At 46.8% G+C, this 25,904-nt stretch overlaps 1 protein-coding gene across 1 annotated transcript in view; it reads right to left on the bottom strand.

Annotated features, from left to right (window-relative positions):
* Positions 1 to 6,756: 6,756 nt before the first annotated feature.
* LOC309353256 (tumor necrosis factor receptor superfamily member 16-like) overlaps positions 6,757 to 25,904 on the bottom strand; it is a 43,511-nt gene continuing 24,363 nt past the window's right edge. Inside the window, exons 4-6 of the mRNA XM_081882588.1 lie at positions 17,147 to 17,369; positions 9,867 to 10,012; positions 6,757 to 7,137 (exon numbers count right to left, since the gene is read on the bottom strand). Of these exons, the coding sequence (XP_081738714.1) occupies positions 6,833 to 7,137; positions 9,867 to 10,012; positions 17,147 to 17,369 (674 nt within the window). The 3' untranslated portion in view covers positions 6,757 to 6,832. The remainder of the gene's footprint in view (positions 7,138 to 9,866; positions 10,013 to 17,146; positions 17,370 to 25,904) is intronic.

The raw sequence follows: 25,904 nt of genomic DNA, 5'->3' as shown, positions 1-25,904 counted from the left end.
CTTCCAACTCTATGATTCTATGAAAAGCTGGTGAGCCCCAGTCCGAAGTTGCGGGGGCAACATTGTTGGTAGCCAGTTCCTGCCGGCACCTTCTCCTGATCTCACCTGACTCTCTGCCTTGGACCCAGCTTCAGCTTTGACAGACGGCTTCAATACTGCTCCCTCGACCTCGGACCGGACTCGGACCTCGCCTCACGGAAACCCACGGGACCAGCACACAGGCCCTGGGCACCCATGGTCGCGGGGCCAAGTTGGCACTCTGTCGGGCATTTCCACTGACCGCCAGGGTTTCCCCTCATTCGCTGGTGTGTTCAATATATGCATCAAAAGTCTCTCTGGATTTTCTCTGGCATAATAAATGCAGACTTTCTGCAAATGATTAAAGTGACTCAGCTCCAGAACGTGGTGCTTGGATGTGAGCTCTCTCTCTCTCTCCCCGTCTCAAATAAGTAAATTAAAAAATGCAACATCTGTTGGACATCTGGGAAATGTAAGGGTTGATGTGACCAGCCAGAGCAAGGGGCCCTGGTGGAACTTTGTCCGGCTCAGGAATTTTGTACAATGCAATAAACCATCCTGGGCTTCCAGAAATTTGTTTTGCCCGGGCTTGCATTCCCCCTGCAATTTTGCACGAAGATGGCAGTGGCATAAAAGCACCCGCTCTGTGGAGTTGAGTGCATTCAATCCCAGCTTTCTTTACTTTTTAAAGGGAGTTTCTAGTTCATATGATTTTGCGATGGTTTTAAATTAACCAAATGAAGTTTCTATCCCTTACTGTGCAGAATGTGGTGCTCAACACAGGTTGCGTTTCTTCAGGTTACAGACACTCCAAAACCCAGAAGTACTGGAACGGGTTACTTTCGGGTTTTGGAGGTTGCACATGCGCAAAAGCGCTAAATCACGCTTTGCGCATGCGCAGAAGTGCCAAATCGCACCCTGTGTGTGCGCAGATGCGCTGCTGCGGGTTGCGAAGGCTGTGGGTTGTGAACGTGCATCCCGCACGGATCACATTCACAACCCGAGTGTCCACTGTATACAATTCAGATTCTGTGATTATCAAGTTTCTTTCTTTTTTAAAAGGGAAAAAACCACTGATGTTTCCAGACCTCGTGGCTGTGAAGATGTGCTTGAAAACTGTGTGCAAAAGTAGAAGTCAGAGAAGTGGCTGCGAAAATCCCCATCTGCCATCCCCACAAAAGCAAAGAATGCCTTTTAACCAAAATCGTGTTTAATGCATTTGTTTGGTATGGAAGAAAGTGACACTCTTCTTTCTGTTCAATAAAATGTGGCAGAATTTGACCACAACAGAGATCAACCAACCCCGGAAGTAAATAAAATAAAATGGTGAAATTAGTTACACACACACACACATACAAATGCCGTGGGTGGAGAAAGACCTAAGCGAGAAACACATTCCTTACAAGAGGATGGAAGAAAAGAACGTATATTACACATTTACAGGAGGAAAATGAGGTTGCAGCGCATTAACAGCGTCTATAAACATGGAACTTCATTGAGGTGGTCAACCTGCATTTGGGCTCATACCACTTTCAACTACGGGCGGAGCTTATGTGACTGAATCCTCTTCCGTACTAAAATAAAATCCACACACAGAGATAGTTAAGTCTAGAAACATATCTGGTTTCATTAGAGGAGGGTTGTCTTTCCACTGATTTGACAAAAAATCACTTGAGTTCCCACCGACAGTCTAATAACTGACAGATTCCAGGAACAAGTTGTCCACCTCACTGAAGACTAGGATCATGACAAGTCTTGATGGAGTCTGATTTTCCTGCGATGTCCGAGGAGAGCGAAAGCTCAAAACTGAAGCCAGCCAAGTCTCTGCTGAATGCTTGCTGTGTGAAGCAAAGCACATTAGAAATGAACAAATTTCTGTCCTTCGCACCAGACCAGCGACAAGTCCTTTCACAACTCCTCTTTCACCGAGTTTGTGGTTCTGTATCTGTAAGAGGTTCAGGCAGTTACAAGCCCCCAGTCCCCACAAAATGTCTCATCCTTCTCCAATATCTATACTAGTTTTCCTTAACATTGTGCCCTCCAGACTACAACTCCCATCAGCCCCTGCGAGGTTTGCGTCCAAATAATCTGGCGAGCGTCAGGTCTGAGAAACCCAATCTTTAGTCCTGCAAACAGGTCAGCAACGTAGAACTGGCCTGACAATCTTGGGGGTGCCAGTGCAAGACCAAAAATAGAATATTTTTTAGCATTTCCTAAGTGTTGGATAGGGACACGGGTGGCGCTGTGGGTTAAAGCACAGAGCCTAGGACTTGCCGAACAAAAGGTCAGCGGTTCGAATCCCCGCGACGGGGTGAGCTCCCGTTGCTCAGCCCCAGCTCCTGCCCACCTAGCAGTTCGAAAGCATACCAAAAGTGCAAGTAGATAAATAGGTACCACTCTGGCGGGAAGGTAAACAGCGTTTCCGTGCGCTGCTCTGGTTCGCCAGAAGCGGCTTAGTCATGCTGGCCACATGACCCGGAAGCTGTATGCTAGCTCCCTCGGCCAATAAAGCGAGATGAGCGCCACAACCCCAGAGTCGTCCACGACTGGACCTAATGGTCAGGGGTCCCCTTACCTGTACCTAAGTGATGGATATCTGGGAGCTGGTGGTGAGTTTTTTTATCCACAGAGAGCAAGGCAAGAAATGCAAGCTTAGATTTGTTCTGTAAAAGAAGCCCAAACCCTAAGGAATTGTCCGATTTCTCTCTGCACTGGGAAGGCTGGCGAAGGTGGCACATATTTTCTGGACCCCACGAGGCAGACAAGGTTAAGCGCACGGCCAGAGGCGTTCTCAAGGCTCACCGGTGAAAAATGCTGCCAGCCCATCTCCCCAAGTTGGGCAGCTGTGGACTCAGGGCGGTGCCAACCTTGCTCACTCCCCCAACATCCCAGAGAATAACAGAAGCAGACGTTCTCAATATCCTCCGGCAGTGAGAATTGCAAGAAGGCAAGTTAAAAAAATGTGGAAAAGGTATTATTACGCCCTTCGAAGAATTAGTAATAATAATAATTCATTATTTATACCCTGCCCACCTGGGTGAGTTTCCCCAGCCACTCTTGGCGGCTCCCAATCAAGTGTTAAAAACAGTACAGCATTAAATATTAAAAACTTCCCTGAACAGGGCTGCCTTAAGATGTCTTCTGAATGTCAGGTAGTTGTTTATCTCTTTGACATCTGATGGGAGGGCATTCCACAGGGCCCTCTGCCTGGTTCCCTGTAGCCTCGCTTCTCGCAGGGAGGGAACCGCCAGAAGGCCCTCAGAGCTGGACCTCAGTGTCTGGGCTGGACGATGGAGGTGGAGACGCTCCTTCAGGTATACAGGACTGAGGCCATTTAGGGCTTTCAAGGTCAGCACCAACACTTTGAATTGTGCTCGGAAAAGTACTGGGAGCCAATGCAGATGTGGTCTTGGCGGCCACTCCCGGTCACCAGTCTAGCTGCCGCATTCTGGATTAATTGCAGTTTCTGGGTCACCTTCAAAGGTAGCCCCTTCAAAAGGTAGTGAAAGGATATAGGACACATAGGGCCGAAATAGTTTCAAAATTGTATAAGGTGTTATTAGACAAAGAGAAATCACCAAAGTAAAATTTGGAAGAATATTGGAAGCTAGATATTCAGGAACAGATTTTAGATGAAGATTTGGGAAAGAATCTTTCGGCAACCACTCTTTGTTGCGACTTGCTAGGATAATCCAGGAACAAGGGTTGTTGTTGGTACAAAAATGGTATTACAGACCTGTAAGGTTATATCCTATTACAAAATCTGGAAGGAAGAATTGTTGGAGGAAATGTGGAGTGATGTGGAGTGATAACATACAGTCATATGTGGCGGGATTGTCCATTAGTTAATGAATTTTGGAAACAGATTGGTATAGAAATATCGGGAACTGGGGGTAGGAAGGTGGGAATATTTAAATTAATGGTTCTTATTAGCCTGAGTAGCACAGAGTTAGAAACAAAAGAGGAATGTAAATGGGTAAAATTGATGGTAATTGCAGCCAGACAGGTTATAGCAATTGGAAAAATGCAGAATAGCTAGAGGTGAACCAATGGAGGGAAAAATTGAAAAATATTATAATCTTCGAATATCTAACTGGGAAGATACACAGAATGAAAGGGTTTAAGGTCAGTGAGAAGGAGGAGGATTGGACTGAGAAGATGTTGAATTATTTGGGCCGGTTTGAACAATTTGGGGCAATTAAAAGGTTAAAAGTTAAATAAACCTTGTGGAGGGAGGCGTGTAAAGGTATATAGAATTGTACATATGGTTGATTTGAATATGTTATTATTGATTATTATTGATACATATTGATTATGTATACCCAATGTATCAGCTGCCTGGGGGCTTTCAATGTTTTGTTTTTACTATTTGTGTTTTGGTGCTTGGTAAACAAAATTAAAAAAAGGAAAAAAAGAAAAAGAAGGCTTCTCCACCTGTGGATAAAAATGGACTCCGGACACAGAAGGACCACGTGGGCATGGGAGTCTTAACTGGGGTGGGGGCTGAAGTTGCAAGATGTTCCCTTGAAAGTGTGTGTGGGGGGGTATTCCAGGTTGAAGTCTTAACTGTGCACTCCTGCAATGCTGTCCAGTTTGGAGACATAAATATGGGTTCCCACTGGACACTTTTCACCCATCTAAGGACAGCCCCATAAGAGCCTCTTGAGAGCTGGTTGCCTCCCCCCTTAGATGCCACGGACAGGCCATTTTTCAAGGAGAAGCAGCCCCCCCAATTATACCTCAATCCAAGCTGCTATCATGAGCAGTCACAAAATTGAAAGACGCCTGCTTCTTGGGAGAAAAGCAATGAGAAACCTAGACAGCATCTTAAAAAGCAGAGACATCACCTTGCCGACAAAGGTCCGTACAGTTAAAGCCATGGTTTCCCCAGTAGTGATGTATGAAAGTGAAAGCTGGACCATAAAGAAAGCTGATCGCAGAAGAATGGATGGTTTTGAATTCTGGTGCTGGAGGAGACTCTTGAGAGTCCCATGGACTGCAAGAAGATCAAACCTCTCCATTCTGAAGAAAATCAGCCCTGAGTGCTCACTGGAAGGACAGATCCTGAAGCTGAGGCTCCAAGACTTTGGCCACCTCATGAGAAGAGAGACTCCCTGGAAAAGACCCTGATGTTGGGAAAGATGGAGGGCGCAAGGAGAAGGGGACGGCAGAGGACGAGGTGGTGGGACAGTGTTCTCAAAGCTACCAGCATGAGTTTGACCAGACTGTGGGAGACAGTGGAAGACAGGAGGGCCTGGCTTGCTCTGGTCCAGGGGGTCACGAAGAGGCGGACATGACTAAACAACTAAACAATAAGAGCAAACGGCAAGCGTTGTGGCTCAGCGGCCTGATTTACATTCAGATCACCACTATTTCCTAGTAAAACCGGGTAAGTCCCCTGCCTGAAACCCCTGGCAAGCTGTTGCCGGTCAGAGTACACAATATTGACCTAGAATGACCCATGATCTGGCCTGTGCATGGGTGGTATGTTCCTTCCTTCTTGTCTACATCCCATAGGTGGCAGCAGCCTTTGCCAAGCTGGTGCCCACCAGCTAATTTGGGCTACCACTCTCATCAGGATAAAAGTGGGTACGGTGAGGATCTATAATGAATTAAAAAAGATGCTTAAATATACATTCCCCAAAAAGCCCGAAGAACTATTGCTAGGTTTGATAGGAGAGGATATTACGAAGATGGACAAAAGATTATATATGTATGCTACGACAGCTGCCAGAGTTTTGATAGCCCCAAAGTGGAAAACATAGAAGATACCGATTGTGAAGGAGTGGCAGACAAAGTTGGTCGAGTACACGGAATTAGCAAAACTGACCCACTGATTCGTAGTCAGGAGGAAAGAAAGTACCAAAAAGAATGGAGTAAATTTATGTTGCATATAAGCGAGAACTGTAGAAATTTGAAGACGTTAGCAGGACTGAAATAAATCTTATGTCATGCTTTAGTTATTATTAAGGAACTGTGGATTAGGGATTGGAATAAGAAAACCTGCGGAAGGGAAGGAGGGAAGTCAACTGCTCTGTGGCGCGTAAAAAGATTTGAAATATTTGTGTATTTTGGTGGTGGTGGTGTCTTTGAAATGAAAACTTAATAAAAAGCATTAAAAAGAGTGGGTGCGATGAGACTGCAATCCTCCAGACCACCTCCTCCCGGAACTTTTCCCCATCCATCACGATTTAAAACATTTCATTGTTTATTATTCAACACAGTAAACCAACCGAAATAGTAAAAGTTTGGGGATTGTTATTATTATTTTTAAAAGGACACGATTTCTGAGGACCGTCCCTGCACTGTAAAAACGCAACACCTGCAAGATGTGCGGAAATGGGGTCCAGCTCACCTGAAATAGAAATACGTAGCAGGTGCAGAGAGTACGAAAACCCCTTTGAGTCCAATCTTTTGCTGAAAGGGAAAACCACACATGCCTGCTCCGCCCCCAGCACAAAAACACAGTGTAGACCCTGGAGGACCCCAAACAAGGAAGCACAAAGCCATTCCCCCTCTTTCTTGTATCTGCAGGTCACCTGGGGCAACCCAGTCAGAGGTATGGGGTACCAATCGTAAAAGTATTATCATTATCCATCGGTGTTCATGCGCCGCAATGATGTCCACTGCCGTTTGCTCAAGTTCCCATGTGTTTAAAGAAATCCCTTTACAGTAAAACCAACGTCCCGATCCCTGACTTGCCCCTTCTTCTTCCCGTCCCCTCCCCCCACCCCCCCAATTTTAGTAAAAACCCAAACCCACAAACGTAACCCTAAGTCAGTCCACCTGCTGGGCCAGCAGGTCCGTTCCCCCATCACACCACGGAGCTGACCTCGGCGGGGGCGCTCAAGTTCTCTGCCACGTCCACCCTCTCAATGGCCGCCAGGGCCGTGCAGAGGGACTCCAGCGTGGCCCCTTCCTTGGCCGACCAATTAGAGAGCAGGGTGTGGGCAGGGGCCTCCCCCCGGCCGAAGGCATCGATCGTCTCTTCCTCGTAGCCCAGGTAGTTGGCCAGGCAGCGCCAGTCTTTGCCGTGGGCGGGGGCTTCCAGCAGCTGCTCCACCTCTTCCTGCTTGTGGGGCGGCAGGTTTGTGTACAGGCGGGGTTCAATCCTGTGCCCTGTTTTGCGTGGAGAAAGAGAGGGGAAGGTCAGAGAGGATATCACGAATATATATATATATATATATATATATATATATATATATATATATATGATATTTATTACAATTTTTAGAGGTCTTTAAATCTTTATAACATTTCTGCTAAAATCACATAAATTCATTCCAACATCATTCTAACATTCATTAATTTTGCAATGTTTCTGTAAATCATCTTTAAATTTTTTCCAATCTTCTTCCACCGACTCTTCTCCCTGGTCTCAGATTCTGCCAGTCATTTCCGCCAGTTCCATGTAGTCCATCACCTTCATCTGCCATTCTCCCCTGGTGGGTAGATCTTGTGTCTTCCAATGCTTTGCAATAAGTATTCTTGCTGTTGTTGTTGCATACATAAAGAAAGTTCTATCCTTCTTTGACACCAATGGGCCGACTATGCCCAGGAGAAAGGCCTCTGGTTTCTTCAGAAAGGTATATTCAAATACCTTTTTCATTTCATTATAGATCATCTCCCAGAAAGCCTTAATCCTTGGGCATGACCACCAAAGGTGAAAGAATGTACCTTCAGTCTCTTTACATTTCCAACATTTATTATTGGGCAAATGAGAGATTTTTGCAAGCTTGACTGGTGTCATGTACCACCTGTATATCATTTTCATTATATTCTCTCTTAAGGCATTGCATGCCGTGAACTTCATACCTGTGGTCCATAACTGTTTCCAAGCAAGCCATCATAATATTATGTCCAACATCTTGTGCCCATTTAATCATAGCAGATTTCACCGTTTCATGGATATCACGAACATACGCCCCCTTGCCCGCTTTGATCTGCGGAATGGGCACCATTGCAGGCGCCACGTAATATCTGTTCCAAGATTGTGGCAGCAACTAAACTTTGAAACTCCCTGCCTATTGACATTCACGGTACCCTTTTTGGCACCTGCTAAAAACATGTTGGGACGTGGGTGGTGCTGTGGGTTAAACCACAGAGCCTAGGACTTGCCGGTCAGAAGGTCGGCGGTTCAAATCCCCGCAACGGGGTGAGCTCCTGTTGCTCGGTCCCTGCTCCTGCCATCCTGGCAGTTCGAAAGCACGTCAAAGTGCAAGTAGATAAATAGGTACCACTCCAGCGGGAAGGTAAACGGCGTTTCCGTGCACTACTCTGGTTTGCCAGAAGTGGCTTAGTCATGCTGGCCACATGACCCGGAAGCTGTATGCCGGCTCCCTCGGCCAATAAAGCGAGATGAGCACCGCAACCCCAGAGTCGGTCACGACTGGACCTAATGGTCAGGGATCCCTTTACCTTTACCTTTAAAAACATGTTCATTTAAGCAAGCCAACTCAGGTGCTCAGAAACGCTGATTTGCATTTTGATCCGCTTTCGGTTTCTTGCTGATTTTATGTTTTGAATTCTTTAAATAGTGCTTTTAACTGTTTTCACCCCCCAAAAAAATATTGTTTCATTCTGAGGTCTGTTACAATCAAGAAGTATAAAAATTTCATGAAAGAAACAAAACCTATTGGACTTAATTGTGTCTTTAAAAAAACAATCAGGATGCAAATTCAAAGTGACTTATAATTCAAACATTAAAACAAAAATAAAAATGAAACAAAATAAAAAATAAAAATATTAATCTAAAAACAACCAGTCTCAGCTGAGCTGTGCATCTCTTTAATGACAAATGCTGCTGTATAAAGAGGTTCATTTTGTATGTAGGTTTTATTTTATTTGTTTTTCATCTTATATTTTGGAAACGTACATCCAGTTCTTTCTCCTTTAATTTTTTTTGGGGCCCCCAAGAGAGTGGGGCCCTAAGCTATAGCTTGTTTAGCTTATACGTAAATCCGGCACCGGCCTGGGGGGTGAAATTTGGCGTGCCACCCGCGACTCTGAAGCCCACCCCGAGCCATCGATGTATGTGTAGGGTGTGTGTGACAAAAAAAAATTCTGCACCGGGTACCACCTCACCTCGCTATGCCACTGCCTGCACCAGTTTGGGCCAGGGTGTGCCAGCCACGAATCATGCCGCCCCGTTTGTGCTTGGGAAAACCCTGGGGGCACAAGCCTTGCCTCACCAGAGTGGTGCATGCTCTGGTTATCTCCCGCTTGGACTACTGCAATGCGCTCTATGTGGAGCTACCTTTGAAGGTGACCCAGAAACTACAACTAATCCAGAATGCGGCAGCTAGACTGGGCACTGGGAGCGGCCGCCAAGACCACATAACACTAGTCCTGAAAGACTTATATTGGCTCCCAGTACGTTTCTGAGCACAATTTAAAATGTTGGTGCAGACCTTGAAAGCCCTAAACGGCCTTGGGCCAGTATACCTGAAGGAGCGTCTCCACCCCCATCTTTCAGCCCGGACACTGAGGTCCAGCGCCGAGGGCCTTCTGGCGGTTCCCTCGCTGCGAGAAGCAAAGCTACAGGGAACCAGGCAGAGGGCCTTCTCGGTGGTGGCACCCGCCCTGTGGAATGCCCTCCCATCAGATGTCAAAGAGATAAACAACTACCTGACATTCAGATGACATCTTAAGGCAGCCCTGTTCAGGGAAGTTTTTAATGTGTGACATCTTAGTGTATTTTTTGTCCTTGTGGAAGCCGCTCAGAGTGGCTGGGGAAACCCAGCCAGATGGGCGGGGTACAAATAATAAATTATTATTATCATTATCATTATTATTATTATTATTATTATTATTATTATTATTATTATTATTATTATTATTATTGTTACCCTTCTTAGAAAGGTGTTGATCCTGCAGGCTGTGGGTGTCGAGGAAGACCCCGCTGTCGCTGTGAAGTTTCTCGCCCTCCGGGGACGTCACCAGTTCGCCCGCCCGGGCCTTTGCCAGCTGTTTCTTCTGCTTGCATGTGGTCCAGCTGCAATCGTGCCAAAAAGGATGGAGGGGGACACACGGACGTCAGCGAGGGGCGCAGAGCAGGAAGAGGTGAACCCCAGATTTCCCCCCAAACCCGTTCCCCCATGAATGCTACCAATCGCTTCTGCCTTGCCCTGAAGACCCCAATCAGGAAAGCACTGTGGCTCAGTGGGGGAGAATCTGACTTGCGTGGATAAAAATAAAGACCGGAGCAAATTTACGGACTATTTGAAAAGCAATTGTGACGAACAAATGATGCTCGTTAGGTCTGCAAGAGGTGTATTGCAAAAAAAGATAAGGAGGAGAATTATTGGTTAAGGATAACAAAAGGTAATATGAAATTAAGAAATGCACAAGAAGTGGTAAAGAATGGAAAATCGTCAGAGGTGTTGACGGGAGGCCAAAAATATTGTATAAGATGAGAAATTATTCTATATGAAAGTTGGAATTAATATGTTTAAAAAACTAATAAAAATGGTTTTTTTAATATCAATGATTTTAAAAATAAATAAATAAATAAATAAATTTGATTGATTGATAGGTTTTATTTTCTTTCAATCGGATTTTTAAAATCAAATGCTCTTTTGGAGGAAAAATCTTTCTAAAGATAGTTTTTTATTTAAGTTACATTCTAGTCCAAAGGCTATTCATCAGGAAATGAGGATTTAATGTGTGATAAAACTCAGCCTGTTGTATTTTTAAAAAACCGTTTAACCACATCAGTTAACAAACATGGATACGTATGCTATATTGTTATTGTCTTAGTTAAATAAATTGTTTAAATTGTTATTGAGGAAATGATTGTTTTTCTCCTTCCAATGAAGTACAGCAGAAAAGTTGCCCAAATATAAACAGTCAACTTATTAAACCTCACAAGCCTTGTTATGGGCAAGAATCCCCTTATTATGTGCATAGAAATTAACACAGAGGACACTCCCTGCCTTCTAGGAACCGTTGCAACTGCGCCCCAAATTACCTTGAGCTGAACTTCCCCTTTATCTCCCTTTCCATCCTTCTGCACACCTACCAGCCGGTTCCCTCTCCCTCTCTCCTCCTTTCCTGCCAGTTCCCCCATCCCCTTTTCCTCCTTCCTGAGCCAGCTGTTTCCCACTCTGCCACCGCAAAATTTCTCCTGGCAGCCCCTTCTCTTTCCGCTTGCATTTTCTGGGCCATCTGTCTTCAGTTGCCAACAGGGGAGAGAATTGATGCAGGCTTATTATCCCAGACTTGGAGGGCCTGTGGAGAGGAGAGCAAGGGCTTCTCGCGACCCCCTCCCCGGCCACCGACACCGGCTCCGCTGGTAGATGAGCTTGCAGCCCCCACCCCGCCAGTTTAAACCATCCTCTGTTGTCGTCGTCTTCTTCTTTGGCAATTCCCACCTTCTATACAAATAGACATCTGGGGTAAGAACCCCTTGCGTTATTCTCTCAATGCCAGAATCTGGGTTAGGGCAGCCTTTTCCCAGTACAGTGGTACCTCGAGTTACATACGCTTCAGGTTACAGACTCCGCTAACCCAGAAATAGTGCTTCAGGTTAAGAACTTTGCTTCAGGATAAGAACAGAAATCGTGCTCCGGCGTCGCGGCGGCAGCGGGAGGCCCCATTAGCTAAAGTGGTGCTTCAGGTTAAGAACAGTTTCAGGTTAAGAACAGACCTCCGGAACGAATTAAGTACTTAACCCGAGGTATCACTATAGTGATGTATGGAAGAGAGAGCTGGACCATAAAGAAGGCTGATCGCCGAAGAATGGATGCTTTTGGATTCTGGTGCTGGAGGAGACTCTTGAGAGTCCCATGGACTGCAAGAAGATCCAACCTCTCCATTCTGAAGGAAATCAGCCCTGAGTGCTCACTGGAAGGACAGATCCTGAAGCTGAGGCTCCAATACTTTGGCCACCTCCTGAGAAGAGAAGACTCCCTGGAAAAGACCCTGATGTTGGGAAAGATGGAGGGCACAAGGAGAAGGGGACAACAGAGGACGAGATGGTGGGACAGTGTTCTTGAAGCTACCAGCATGAGTCTGACCAAACTGCGGGAGGCAGTGGAAGACAGGAGGGCCTGGTGCGCTCTGGTCCAGGGGGTCACGAAGAGTCGGACACGACTAAAGAACAACAACATCTGATCACTTGCCTGCATGGTGCTATTCCGTATGGATTTAATTAAAAAGCAAACTCTCTCTCTCTCCACACACATATAGACATAGACATAGAGAGAGGAGGGAAGCCCACTAAGGTTGGGGAACATTCATGTTCTTGCTCTCAGTTTTACTTTTTCATTTACAGTGGTACCTCGGGTCAAGTACTTAATTTGTTCTGGAGGTCCGTTCTTAACCTGAAACGGTTCTTAACCTGAAGCACCACTTTAGCTAATGGGGCCTCCTGCTGCCGCCACGCCACCGGAGCACGATTTCTGTTCTCATCCTGAAGCAAAGTTCTTAACCTGAAGCACTATTTCTGGGTTAGCGGAGTCTGTAACCTGAAGCGTATGTAACCTGAGTTACCACTGTAATACGTTTGGGAATCTTACTTAAAACGAGGGGGGGCAGGGATGAGCAGGGAGGAATGGAGAACATAATCTTGGAAGAATGGAACGGAAGCTTTTAAAAAATTCTTTTCTAAACTAGTCCCAAAAGAATGGGGCACCCGTAAGCAGGATTCGAGCTTAAGAGCCCACTCTCCTTCTGTGGTTTCCGACCATGCTTCTGACTGCGGAGGCTGACCTTAGCCATCGATCGCCCTCCATCAATGTGTCCAATCCTCTTTTAAAGTCAGATAGGTTGGTGGCCTGTGGCAGGGAGTTCCACAGGCTAACGTGATGAAGGGTTTTCTTTTCTCTGCCCGAAACCTTCCAACGTTCAGCTTCGTCCCACGAGTTCTACTGCCATAAGAAAGCTTTTCTCTTATCAACTATCGCCAGGCCAGGCATAATCTCACGCCTCTCTCCTTCCTTCCCTTTTCTCTGCGGTCCTTTTCCTCGCAACAGGATTCAATCCATCTTCTCCCAACCTCTTCCAACTCCGCTTTGAGACGAGGCGACCAGAACCTGGGACACGCACCCCAGATTTTTAAAACTGATAACAGACCACCGAGCAAATTTGCAAGAGGAACCCCCTGCCATGTGGAGAGCTGGCGGACATTGCTGCAAAACTGCAAACATTTGCACTGCAACATTGTGTGTGTGTGTGCTTTTTTGGGGGGGGGTGGTCAAACAGGGGTGGAGAGAGGGCCGGGGGAAACGGCTCGGAAACGGACCGCTGTGTGGGAAAAGATTGGCTCTTCTCCTCCCCAAAGAGAGGGGGGCCGACAGCTTCGCCTCGCACTAAATTTACGAGGGAAAATCAGAAGCGGGAGGAGGATTTGGGGAGCCAGGGGAGAGCAGTTGTGGGGCCGTCGGCTGCAGCCAAATCTATAGAGCCCCCAGCAGCAGGAGGGGCCTGGGCTTGGGGGTCCGTCGGTGTGAGAGGAATGTATAAAGAGCGGGAGCCCCGCGAGGGGGTGAGGCGGCTCGGAGGGAAATAAATCCGCCCCAAAAGCCGGCACAAAGGAGGAGTTTTGCCCGTTCCCAATAGAACAGCAAGTGGCTGGGCTTCTTTTCAGCCAGACCCCATTAATCTCAGCCTCCCCGGCTGGCGAGAAAAGAGACTGGCCTAATCTGGACCTGAGCATCCCAGCTTAATCCTATTCAGGAGACAGGCCCCAGCGGCGAGACCCGGCCCAGCGGGGAGGACAGCCTTTCCCCACATTTTCGGATAATGCCGCGGCTCCCGTTGGTGTGTGTGTGTGTCTTTTTGCAACCCTATCGTGGCCAGGACTCAACAGAGCACCTACGCAAAGCTGGAAATGGGAGAAAATGTTTAGGGAAGCTTTTAATGTTTGTTGCATTACTGTATTTTGTTGGAAGCCGCCCAGAGTGGCTGGGGAAGCCCAGCCAGATGGGCGGGGTATAAATAAAAAATTATTATTATTATTATTATTATTATTATTATTATTATTATTATTATTATTATTATTATCATCATCACCCAGCCCATCTGGCTGCAGATAATGACAGCAGCCACGAAATTAAAAACCGCCTGCTTCTTGGGAGAAAAGCAATGACAAACCTAGACAGCATCTTAAAAAGCAGAGACATCACCTTGCCAACAAAGGTCCGTATAGTTCAAGCTATGGTTTTCCCAGTAGTGATGTATGGAAGTGAGCTGGACCATAAAGAAGGCTGATCGCTGGAGAATGGATGCTTTTGAATTCTGGTGCTGGAGGAGACTCTTGAGAGTCCCATGGACTGCAAGAAGATCAAACCTCTCCATTCTCAAGGAAATCAGCCCTGAGTGCTCACTGGAAGAACAGATCCTGAAGCTGAGGCTCCAAGACTTTGGCCACCTCATGAGAAGAGAAGATTCCCTGGAAAAGACCCTGATGTTGGGAAAGATGGAGGGACCAAACTGCGGGAGGCAGTGGAAGACAGGAGTGCCTGGCGTGCTCTGGTCCAGGGGGTCACCAAGAGTCAGACACGAGTAAACAACTAAACAACAACAACAACATCTGGCTGGGTTCCCCAGCCACTCTGGGCTGCTACCAACAGAACACTAACCTATTAAGCTTCCCTAAAGAGGGCTGCCTTCAGATGTCTTCTAAAAGTCTGGTAGTTGTTTTTATCTTTGACATCTGGTGGGAGGACGTTCCACAGGGCAGGTGCCACCACCAAGAAGGCCCTCTGCCTGGTTCCCTGTAACCTCACTTCTCACAGCGAGGGAACCGCCAGAAGGCCCTCAGAGCTGGACCTCAGTGTCCGGGCTGGACGATGGAGGTGGAGACACTCCTTCAGGTATACTGGACTGAGGCCAGTATAAAATATTATTATTATTATTATTATTATTATTATTATTATTATTATTATTATTATTATTATTATCTGGGGCTTATTGGGGCCAGATCTTAGTGGGTAGAATACTGGAATCGTATAGTTGGAAGGGAACCAACCCGCTGCAATGCAGGAATCTCAGCGAAAGCATCCACGACAGTTGGCCATCCAACCTCTGCTTAAAAACCTCCAAGGAAGGAGAGTCCATCACCACCCAAGGCAGACTGTTCCACTGCTGAACAGCTCTCCCTGTCAGAAGATTATTCCTGATGTTGAGTCGGAATCTTCCTTCCGTCCTTGTAACTTGAAGCCACGGGTTCGAGTCCTGCCCTCCCCTAACAACATTTTGGAGGTCCCAAGTCGCAAGGTGGTTAGATTGGTCTCAACTAGGGCCAGGGCCTTTTCAGTACTGGCCCCGACTTGGTGGAACGCTCTGTCACAAGAGACCAGGGCCCTGCGGGACTTGACATCTTTCCGCAGGGCCTGCAAGACAGAGCTGTTCCGCCTGGCCTTCGCTCTGGAATCAGTCTGACCCTTATGTTTCCCTCCCCTTATGGTCTTGATTTATCAGCTATTTTAAAATGAGGCTGCTTTTTAAATTGTATTTTAAATTGGGGGTTTTTCTCCCTCTCTTTCTCCCCTATTATGTTTTTACTGTGATTTTATTTTATTGGTGTTAGATGCACTGAGCCCAGCTCTGGCCGGGGAGGGCGGGATATAAAAAAATATTATTATTATTATTATTATTATTATTATGGGATGCGGGTGGTGATGTGGGTTAAACCACTGAGCCTAGGACTTGCCGATCAGAAGGTCGGCGGTTCGAATCCCTGCGATGGGGTGAGCTCCCGTTGCTCGGTCCCTGCTCCTGCCAACCTAGCAGTTCGAAAGCACGTCAAAGTGCAAGTAGATAAATAGGTACCGCTCCTGCAGGAAGGTAAATGGCGTTTCCATGCGCTGCTCTGGTTTCGCCAAAAGCGGCTTAGTCATGCTGACCACATGACCTGGAAGCTGTACGCCGGCTCCCTCGGCCAGTAAAGCGAGATGAGCGCCGCAACCTGAGTTGGTCCCTGGCTCAACCCCCGATGGTAGGGCTGGGAACGTCCTCTTCCTGAAGCCCTGCAGAGATGCTGCCAGTCCGTGTTGGCGTTACTGGGAGGAACTGGTCTGGCTCAGCCTAAGTGGTAATTTCCGATGGCCAGGCCAATCCCGAGAACAGCTTTCCTCCCTCTCTCATAGCGCTAGAACTGGCGGACATCCAAGGAAGATGGAGGATCCGGGAGAGAGGAAAGGAAGTCCTTCTTGACACAGTTAATCTGCGGAACTACCTCCCACAGGAAACAGTGGTGAGGCACCAACTTCGATGGCTTTAAAAGAGGATTAGGCAAATCGTTTGTTTTTAATTGTCACAGAATCATAAAGTTGGAAGGGACCAGGATGATCATCTAGTCCAATCTTTCGCCCAATGCAGCAGTCGAACCCACAACCCAGAGACTAAGAATCTCATGCTCTACCAACTGGTCAGGCCTTCTGGCTTTTAACCAATGGCCTTTTTTGCGTGGGCCCGATGTTTTAACATAGCTTTAAAATATATAAATGGATGAATTGATTTTAGAATGAATTGATTTTACAATGAATTTCAATTAATTGATGGTGATTCTATGTAAGCTGTGTTATTTTTACTGTGGTTAGCCACTCTGAGCCCAGCTTCGGCTGGGGAGAGCGGGATATAAATAAAATATTATTATTATTATTTTAGGATTTTTAAAAATGCTGGTTTTAATATGTGCCCAGAGCGGCTGGGGAAACTCAGTCAGATGGGCGGGGTATAAATAATAAATTGTTGTTGTTGTTGTTGATGCTGTTGTTGTTGTTGTTGTCTTTTTCGTGTTTGCTGTGTGCAAGGCCTGCCTGGGAGCTGAGTGCCCGGTTCTGAAGGGGAGCCTTCAGAATAATAATAATAATAATAATAATAATAATAATAATAATAATAATTAATTGCTGTTGTTGTTGCTATTTTATTATTATTATTATTATTATTTTCATTTCCAATGCTGCAAGTTGCTTTGAGCTGCTGTGCGCAAAAAGCTCCATCTTAAATCTAAATAATAATAATAATAATAATAATAATAATAATAATAATAAACTGTGCAAACACTCCTGCTTGCTCTGCCCTCCAAGTGTGCTCCAACCACTAGCCTGCACAGCCGCAAAGGCACATTGCTTGCCAAAATCCCCTATAGACGCCCGTCCCACCCTGAGCGTCCCAGACCTACGATTTGAAAGCCACGTAGGCAAGGAGTCCCACCACCACGGCCGCCAGGATGGAGCAGTAGACGGGGATTATGTTCTTGCTGTTGTCCTCGGCCAACGGCGGCACGAACTCTGAAGAGGACGCATTGGGAGCGAGGCTGCTTTCTGAATCCAGGAGCGGCGTCTTTTGGGGGAACTCCTTGCGGGCCTCGCCTTTGCTGCGTTTCAGGATCTGAAGCTCTTTATCTGGAAAAAGAAGTGCAAAAGTTATTTAGTGTGGAGGCATAAAGACCAGTATACTAGATATATATATATATATATTGCAAAAAAATTATTAGTTTTTACAATATCAATGACAAACAAAAACATAAAACAAAACATAACGGACATAAATCATAACCTTATTGAAAATAACAGTTATTTACTTTGTAAAACGACTTCCTCGTTTCCCCTTAGTTGAATTTCATTGCATATCCTTATAACGGTTTTCCAAATCCCAATTTTAATACCCTTTAAATTAAACATTAACATCTTTAAATCTTCTCCTTCTTGTATTAAACATATTATTTTATCAGTTAACATAGATACAATCCTAAGCCCTTTAAGTATCTGGACGCTATTTCCAGTTATTTTAGCTTAACAAATAATCATTAAATTTCTTCCATTCTTCGTGATGTTCCTCCTCCTTCTGGTCGCGGACTCTTCCGGTTAGATTGGCTAGCTCCAGTATACTAGATAGGACTTCAATTCTTATTGCATGATATACATGATTTAGTACAACAAAAAGCACAATGCGTACACTTGTCAATTCTCTAATATATTTGAAATGAATGAACACACGTCTGTCAATCTTTGAAAGTCCGTAGAAGTATACAGTGGCACCTCGGGTTACATACGCTTCAGGTTACAGACTCTGCTAACCCAGAATTATTACCTTGGGTTAAGAACTTTGCTTCAGGGTGAGAACAGAAATCGTGCAGCAGCGGGAGGCCCCATTAGCTCAAGTGGTGCTTCAGTTTTTGGTTTTTGTCTTATTATGAGTGTCAATTTGGCTAATTCTAAGTATTCTGAGAGCCAAAAACCAAAAAGTGAAGTAAAAAAAGAAAGGGAGTTGCTAAATGACAATTTTTATTAAGATTTTTTACAGATACATATTTAACAAACAGAATAGGTTTCATAACATCCTTTCATTCTATTGTGGACTCCCTCACGTCTCCCGCTTCCATTTCATCATTAAAAACGAATTTTTCCAAGCAAATTATCATCTTGTTTATGATCTTAAGTGCAGTATTTAGATTAAACTCAAATAAAAATTATAATTTAATGGTAGACAGTTATTTCTGCTCTGGCTTCCTTGTTAGGATTCAACCAAATTACAGTACTTTTGTAAATAAATCTTAAATTTCTTCCAGTCTTCTTCAACCCTCTCCTCTCCCAGGTCGCGGATTCTGCCAGTCATCTCAGCTAGTTGCATATAGTCCATCAGCTGCATCTGCCATTCTTCCAGTGTGGGTAGATCTTGAGTTTTCCAGCTCTTAGCAATAAGTATCCTTGCCGCCGTTGTAGCATACATAAAAAATGTTCTGTCCTTCTTTAACACGTTCTGGCCGACCATGCCCAGAAGGAAGGCCTCTGGTTTCTTGGTGAAGGTATACTTAAATACCTTTTTTAACTCATTATATATCATTTCCCAGAAGGCCTTCACTTTAGGGCAGGTCCACCAGAGGTGAAAGAATGTTCCTTCATTTTCCTTACATTTCCAACATTTGTTATCAGACGATAACAGGGAGTTGCTAAATGAATACCTCAAAAGTCTGCGCATGTGCGAGTGGCGAAACCCGGAGGTAACGCATTCTGTTACTTCCGCAACCCAAAAACACTCAGCCTGAAGCAACTTCAACCCGAGGTATGACTGTAGATAGATAGAAGTCACGTGCCGTAGACTGAGGGAAGTGATGGACAGACAGAGGTCATCATCTTGGGAAGGGAGCCTGTCTAAGAGAAGGAAATATCTGATCCTAAACCTCCGCTAACTTGCAAGATATCATTGGGAAAAGGAGAGGCTAAGAAGTAAAGCCTACACAAACCTAGACTGCGGTCCCTAAGGCAGTTGGATGGCGCCTTGCACGCCTCCTTCTGGCAACCAAGCAGATGCCCAATGTCTTGTTGTTTTTCTCAGTGAAGCTGAGAGGGGGGCATAGCTGTCAGCCGTCCCTTATTTGGCGGGACAGTCCCTTATCCCAGCGCCGTGTCCCGCTGCTCTCCCTTATTGATGATGTCCCTTAAATTTCCCAGGTTTCAAAGGAAGCAGCTCCTCCCTCCCTGCCGGCCAGGGAGGAGGGAGGCTCCAACTGGGTTGTTTGGCTGCGTTGCTCACCCAATAAGGAGCCTAAGAACAACTGGGGGACGGAGCTTGCATGCCTTGTGCCGATCAAATCGGCCGCGTTGCCTGGGGACTCGCCTTTTCTCAGCGCTTCCCAGCGGAGAGGTGACGGTGGTTTTCCTTGCTGTATCCCCTTTGCCGGGTTGCTGCGCTGTGGGAACCACCGCTTGAGGTTTCGTTTGGCTGCTGGCTGGGCTTTCTGCCTTTGGCTCGGAGGGGCTCAGAAGTTGAACATACCTGTGCCTGGAAAATCCCTTATTTTGGCTGCTGATCCCTTATTTTAGAGGCTGCTGGTGCCTTATTTTCAAATCTGTAAGTTGACAGCTATGGAGGGTGGTCTTGTCGTCTGGGCAGCCCAGGACCTCCAGACTCACTGCCCAGACTTGCACCCCTTGTAGGTTGCTTGGCTGCCACTATCACAGCGGTTTGACTCAACCCCTGGAGGCGCACTAACGTCCCTGTGTTTTCTCCAATAGGGATTTCTTGTGTGATCCTGGTCTAAACCTGTCCGGAAGGTCGAAAAATAGCTTTGCGGGAACCTAGTGGTAGGGCCAGCTCTGCCATTATCCCAAAACCAGCACGATGATGGGATTTGTAGTCCAGAGACGCCCAGGACAGGGGGCACAGGTTCCTCAGCTCAGCTTTGAGTGTGGCCGTTATTCCGTATATCCATAGCTGTCAACTTACAGATTTGAAAATAAGGGACCGGCAGCCTCTAAAATAAGGGATCAGCAGCCAAAATAACAGATTTTCTGAACACAGGTATGCTCAACTTCTGAGCCCGTCCAAGCCAAAGGCAGAAAGCCCGCCCAGCAGCCAAACGAAGCCTCAAGCGGTGGTTCTCACAGCGCAGCAACCCGGCAAAGGGGATGCAGCAAGGAAAACCACTGTCACCTCTCCGCTGGGAAGCGCTGAGCAAAGGCAAGTCCCCAGGCAACGTGGCCGATTTGATCGGCACAAGGCATGCAAGCTCCACCCCCTAGTCGTTCTTAGGGACAGCAGCGGGACACAGCGCTGGGATAAGGGAGTTTCCCACCAAATAAGGGACGGTTGACAGCTATGCGTATATCCCAAAATCTACAGTATGAAAGGCAAGAGTCCAGCGTTCATGAAGACCATGTCCAGACCTCTACCCAAAGCCATCTGGCCTCGCTTCTTCTGCCACTGTGCCCTAGCGCACTTTGCTCTCAACGTTCACAGCCAAAGGAGACGATCTTGACGGTTGTCTCTGCCAAAGCGAAGTGAAGAAAGGGAATCTGTTCTCTCTTGAAGAGAAACGGAGAAAATGAAAGCATTTTGGGGGATCGGGGGGGGGAATTGCTGTAAAGCTCGGGCTATTCTCTCAAAATAAAAGAAGCTCTCTTGTATAGTAGCTTTCAGACATTTTCTTCTCATTCTGAGCGAGAGTTTAATGTCAGCTTCCCAAAATGTAGCAGGCGAGTTTATTTTTTTTCTTTGCAAGAATAAGCAAGATTTGTCGTCTAAAGCAAGCGGTGGCGAGGTTACACCAATGTGGTTAGGGCGCTGGGAGACCTGGGTTCAAATCTCCGCTCAGGCTCACCACGTGACCTTGAGCCGATCAATCTTTTCTACCTCGCAGGGTTGTTGTAGGAATAAAACACAAAAGGGGACAAAGTATACCGCCTTGAGTTACTTAAGAGGAAAGGTGGGGTATGAATGTCATAGTAATTTAGAAAGCAGGACCGAGGATTTTCCATCTGAAGGAAGAACCTCGTAACCTGGGAAGGCTCTCCTTCATCGGAGCTTTCCAAACAAAGGTTAGACAGCCATTTGTCAGAGATCCTTAAGCTATGATTCCTGCATTGCCGGCGGGTTAGACTAGATGATCCTTGAGGGTCCCTTCCAAATCCTCTAGGATTCTATGGTTGATACATCCGCCAGAATTCAGGGTCTGGGGATCTGGAAGGACTTCTGCATTGCCGCACCTTTGCGGAAGTAACTTTGGGTCTACTCATCGGGAAAGTGAAAAGATGATTTTGACCAAAGATCCCACGCCCTGAGAAATGTTTGGGAGGCAGAGGGCATTGCCAGCCTTGCCTGCAGAGGCCAGGGATTGAATTTGGAGTGTTCTGCAGGCAAGGATGCGGGTGGCGCTGTGGGTTAAACCACAGAGCCTAGGACTTGCCGATCAGAAGGTTGGCGGTTCGAATCCCTGCAACGGGGTGAGCTCCCGTTGCTCGGTCCCTGCTCCTGCCAACCTAGCAGTTCGAAAGCACGTCAAAGTGCAAGTAGATAAATAGGTACCACTCCAGCGGGAAGGTAAACGGCGTTTCCGTGCGCTGCTCTGGTTTGCCAGAAGCGGCTTAGTCATGCTGGCCACATGACCCGGAAGCTGTACACCGGCTCCCTCGGCCAGTAAAGCGAGATGAGCGCTGCAACCCCAGAGTCTGCCACGACTGGACCTAATGGTCAGGGGTCCCTTTACCTTTACCTGCAGGCAAGGAAGTGCCGCTCTGCAACTGATCTAAGGCCCTCACCCCCAAAAAGTATTCGCCGGCACTACCAGCTGACATTCTTCTACCTAAGAGATACAAAGTTTTGAACCCAGGACATTCTACATGCAAGGCAGCTGCCCTTCCACTCAGCGACTGGTATCAGAGCCAATTCCTGGTTTGTATATCCTCACAGTGAGATATTTAGCTCTCCCAGAATCAGAGCGTCTCTGCAAATGTAGTAAACAGGAACCTGACACTTTGGAGCATATTTTCTTTTCCTGTGATTTTGGCATTTATGCCAGAAGAAAATTATTAGAGTCCTTACAACTTAATAGGCAGATTTCTATGCTACCATCGGTTCAGGACCTGCTTTCGGACAGGAATGATCAAATTAGTTTAATAGTGGCTGGATTTTTGAGCGCTGTCCATGTAGAAAGACTGAGCCATTATAAAGAGAATTAGTGGTTCTTAATTGATTGGGGATTCGGTAGTGCTGTATTGCATTATTTTTGCAAATTGATTTCCTCTGGAGTCAAAGATCTGACTGGGACAAACCTTGTTATGTTGAGTTCATATTTTGCACAATTTGTATACGGTGTCTGTTTGATAATGTGTGGCTTGCTATGACTAATAAAGGATCAATCTCAAAAAATATCCTCACAGCAGCCCGCAGGAAGACAGCTTAAAAGTAACTCAAACCCTTAGTCTATCCAACCCAGTATTGCAATGACTGGCACCAGCATCAAAGGCCCAGGCTTTCAGACCGCGAGGCTTTCCCAGCTGTTAGGGAGACACCCTAGACAGCATATTAAAAAGCAGAGACATCACCTTGCCTACAAAGGTCCGTATAGTAAAAGCTCTGGTTTTCCCAGTCGTGATGTATGGAAGTGAGAGCTGGACCATAAAGAAGGCTGATCGCCAAAGAATGGATGCTTTTGAATTCTGGTGCTGGAGGAGACTCTTGAGAGTCCCATGGACTGCAAGAAGATCAAACCTCTCTATTCTGAAGGAAATCAGCCCTGAGTGCTCACTGGAAGGACAGATCCTGAAGCTGAGGCTCCAATACTTTGGCCACCTCATGAGAAGAGAAGACTCCCTGGAGAAGACACTGATGTTGGGAAAGATGGAGGGCACAAGGAGAAGGGGACGACAGAGGACGAGATGGTGGGACAGTGTTCTCGAAGCTACCAGCATGAGTTTGACCAAACTGCGGGAGGCAGTGGAAGACAGGAATGCCTGTCGTGCTCTGGTCCAGGGGGTCACGAAGAGTCGGACACGACTAAACAACAACAACCGGGAGACACCCAGGGCTTAGCCTGGGGCCTTCTACATTCAAAGCAGCTGCTCTGTCAGGGAGTTTGGGTCATGTCCCCGAAACACTGGATTCCAGCTTGGTTGCAAAACCTCTTTCAACGCCGTTAATAAATTTCAAGTTTAGGGGAGTGAGAAAACCAGGGCTGAGTTGGAGAGGATAGAAAATCAGGGGAGGGGGTTTGCAGAGATGGGTATACATGCTGTTGGAAAACTGAATATATTTCGGTGCAGGGGAACGACAGGGATAATTCCTACAATATTGTCGATAGGAGACTCGTTCCCCCTGCTGTTCTTTTCTGTCCTCCCGGCAAATCCCACAAGGGTCCTGTCTCATTCGGGAACTCGTTCACAGCCCCATTCCCCCCCCCTCCTCCCCACCAAACCACACACAAAACCGCCCCCAGCCCCACGGCTAGGAGAGTGACGCCGTTCCAAAAGGCGGCGAACGTTAAGGAGCGAAAGACTGAACGAACACGCAGAGGGAGGGGGGGTCAGCCGTGGAAACCTCCGCGGTCTTGCCACGGAGGCCCCCACCCCACCAAAACTCTCCCATCCACACACCGCGAGGGATCGCGGCCTTCTCAGGACAGCAGGGTGCTCAGGGAGGGTGAATTGAGCAAGGAAGATGTGAGAGAGAGACAGCTAGAGTAGGATTAGGGGCAAGAGCCGCGGACAAAAGGGTGGATTAGCCGCAACCCAGGGAGACTCTGTTCTCGCAGACAAAAAACCGCAACTGTAGCTCCGAAACAAAGCTTGAAAGGCCTTGCGGGAGAGCGAGAGCAGCGAAGTTCACGGCGGCGGTGGACACAAGCGCTCCTCCCTCAAGGGAAAGTTTTTCTACAGGAGCAGCAAGATGGATGCCCAAATCAGCAAAGTCACCACCACCATCATCGTCTAATATTTCTACATCACACATCTGGCTAGGTTTCCCCAGACACTCTGGGCGGCTCCCAACAGAATATTAAAAACATGATAAAACATCAAACTTTCAAAACTTCCCTAAACAGGGAATCTGCCTTCAGACATCTTCTAAGAGTCAGACAGTTGTTTACAGTGGTACTTCGGGTTACAGATGCTTCAGGTTACAGACTCCGCTAACCCAGAAATAGTATCTCAGGTTAAGAACTTTGCTTCAGGATGAGAACAGAAATCGTGCTCCGGCAGCGTGGCAGCAGCAGGAGGCCCCATTAGCTAAAGTGCTGCTTCAGGTTAAGAACAGTTTCAGGTTAAGAACGGACCTATGGATCGAATTTAATACTTAACCTGTGGTACCACTGTCTTTCCTTGACATCTGATGGGAGGGCGTTCCACAGGGCAGGTGCCACCACCGAGAAGGCCCTCTGCCTGGTTCCCTGTAAATTCGCTTCTCGCAGGGAGGGAACAGCCAGAAGGCCCTCGGAGCTGGACCTCAGTGTCTGGGCAGAACAATGTGGGTGGAGATACTCCTTCATGTATACAGGACCGAGACTTTCAGGGTCAGAACCAACACTTTGAATTGTGCTCGGAAACGTACTGGGAGCCAATGTAGACCTTTCAGGACCGGTGTTATGTGGTCTCGGCGGCCGTTCCCAGTCACCAGTCTAGCTGCCGCATCCTGGATTAGTTGCAGTTTCCGGGTCACCTTCAAAGGTAGCCCCACATAGGGTACATTGCAGTAGACCAAGCATGAGATAACTAAAGCATGCACCACTCTGGCAAGACAGTTCGTGGGCAGGTAGGGTCTCATCCTGCGTACCAGATGGAGCTGGTAAACAGCTGCTCTGGACACAGAATTGACCTGCGCCTCCATGGACAGCGGTGAGTCCAAAATGACTCCCAGGCTGCGCACCTGGTCCTTCAGGGGCACAGTTGCCCCATTCAGGACCAGGGAATCCTCCACACCTGCCCGCCTCCTGTCCCCCCAAAACAGTACAAGTCTTCCACGGGGAGTTTTCCCCAACTTAACGCCCTCCAGGTGTTTGGGACGATGGCCGGCTGATGGCAGTTGTAGCCCGAAAGATTTGAATAAGAAATTCATGGAAGAGAGGGCTATTGAAAGCTACTGGCCAGAATGGCAATTTTCTGCCTCCACAGTTGGCAGCAGAAATGCTTCTGGGTGCGAATTGCTGGAAACCGCAGAACGGGAAAGGGGTCCTGTGTTCAAATCCTGCTTTTCAGAATCCTGCTTGGCCCCTGTCAGAACAGGATGGGACACCAGCCTGATCCACGAGGGGAGGAGGGAAGTCCATGGGAAATCACGGAATTCGTTTTGTTTTGGGTTGCTTGATGATTGTAAATTTGAAAATTAAATAAATTTATATATAAAAGGAGGAGGCGCTGTTTGTGTTCCTGTTCTGGCTGAATGATAAATGTTCCTGGCAAACCTTCGACATCATTAACCGAGTGTACAGGATCATTTAAAAAATATTTAGGCATTCCAAACATTTTACAATGTTTTCAAAGTTTCAATTTGCCTTAACCCCCCCCCCAAACCTGTATGGTTTTGCTGCCTACAGCCCTAGGCTTCTTTAGAGAGGAAGTAGGAAAGACCTTTAATAAACAGGTATCCAGAAATGACAATACTCAGAATAAAAACCTCATTTTGGGGGAGCAAGTTTGGCTGATAAAAGTGCAATCTTCTCTATGAAA

Source organism: Podarcis melisellensis, assembly GCF_964234715.1.
Source record: "Podarcis melisellensis genome assembly, chromosome: 12".
Taxonomy (NCBI): Eukaryota; Metazoa; Chordata; class Lepidosauria; order Squamata; family Lacertidae; genus Podarcis; species Podarcis melisellensis.
The sequence above is the reverse complement of the archived record's forward strand: the minus strand, read 5'-3'. Positions and strand labels throughout refer to the sequence as shown.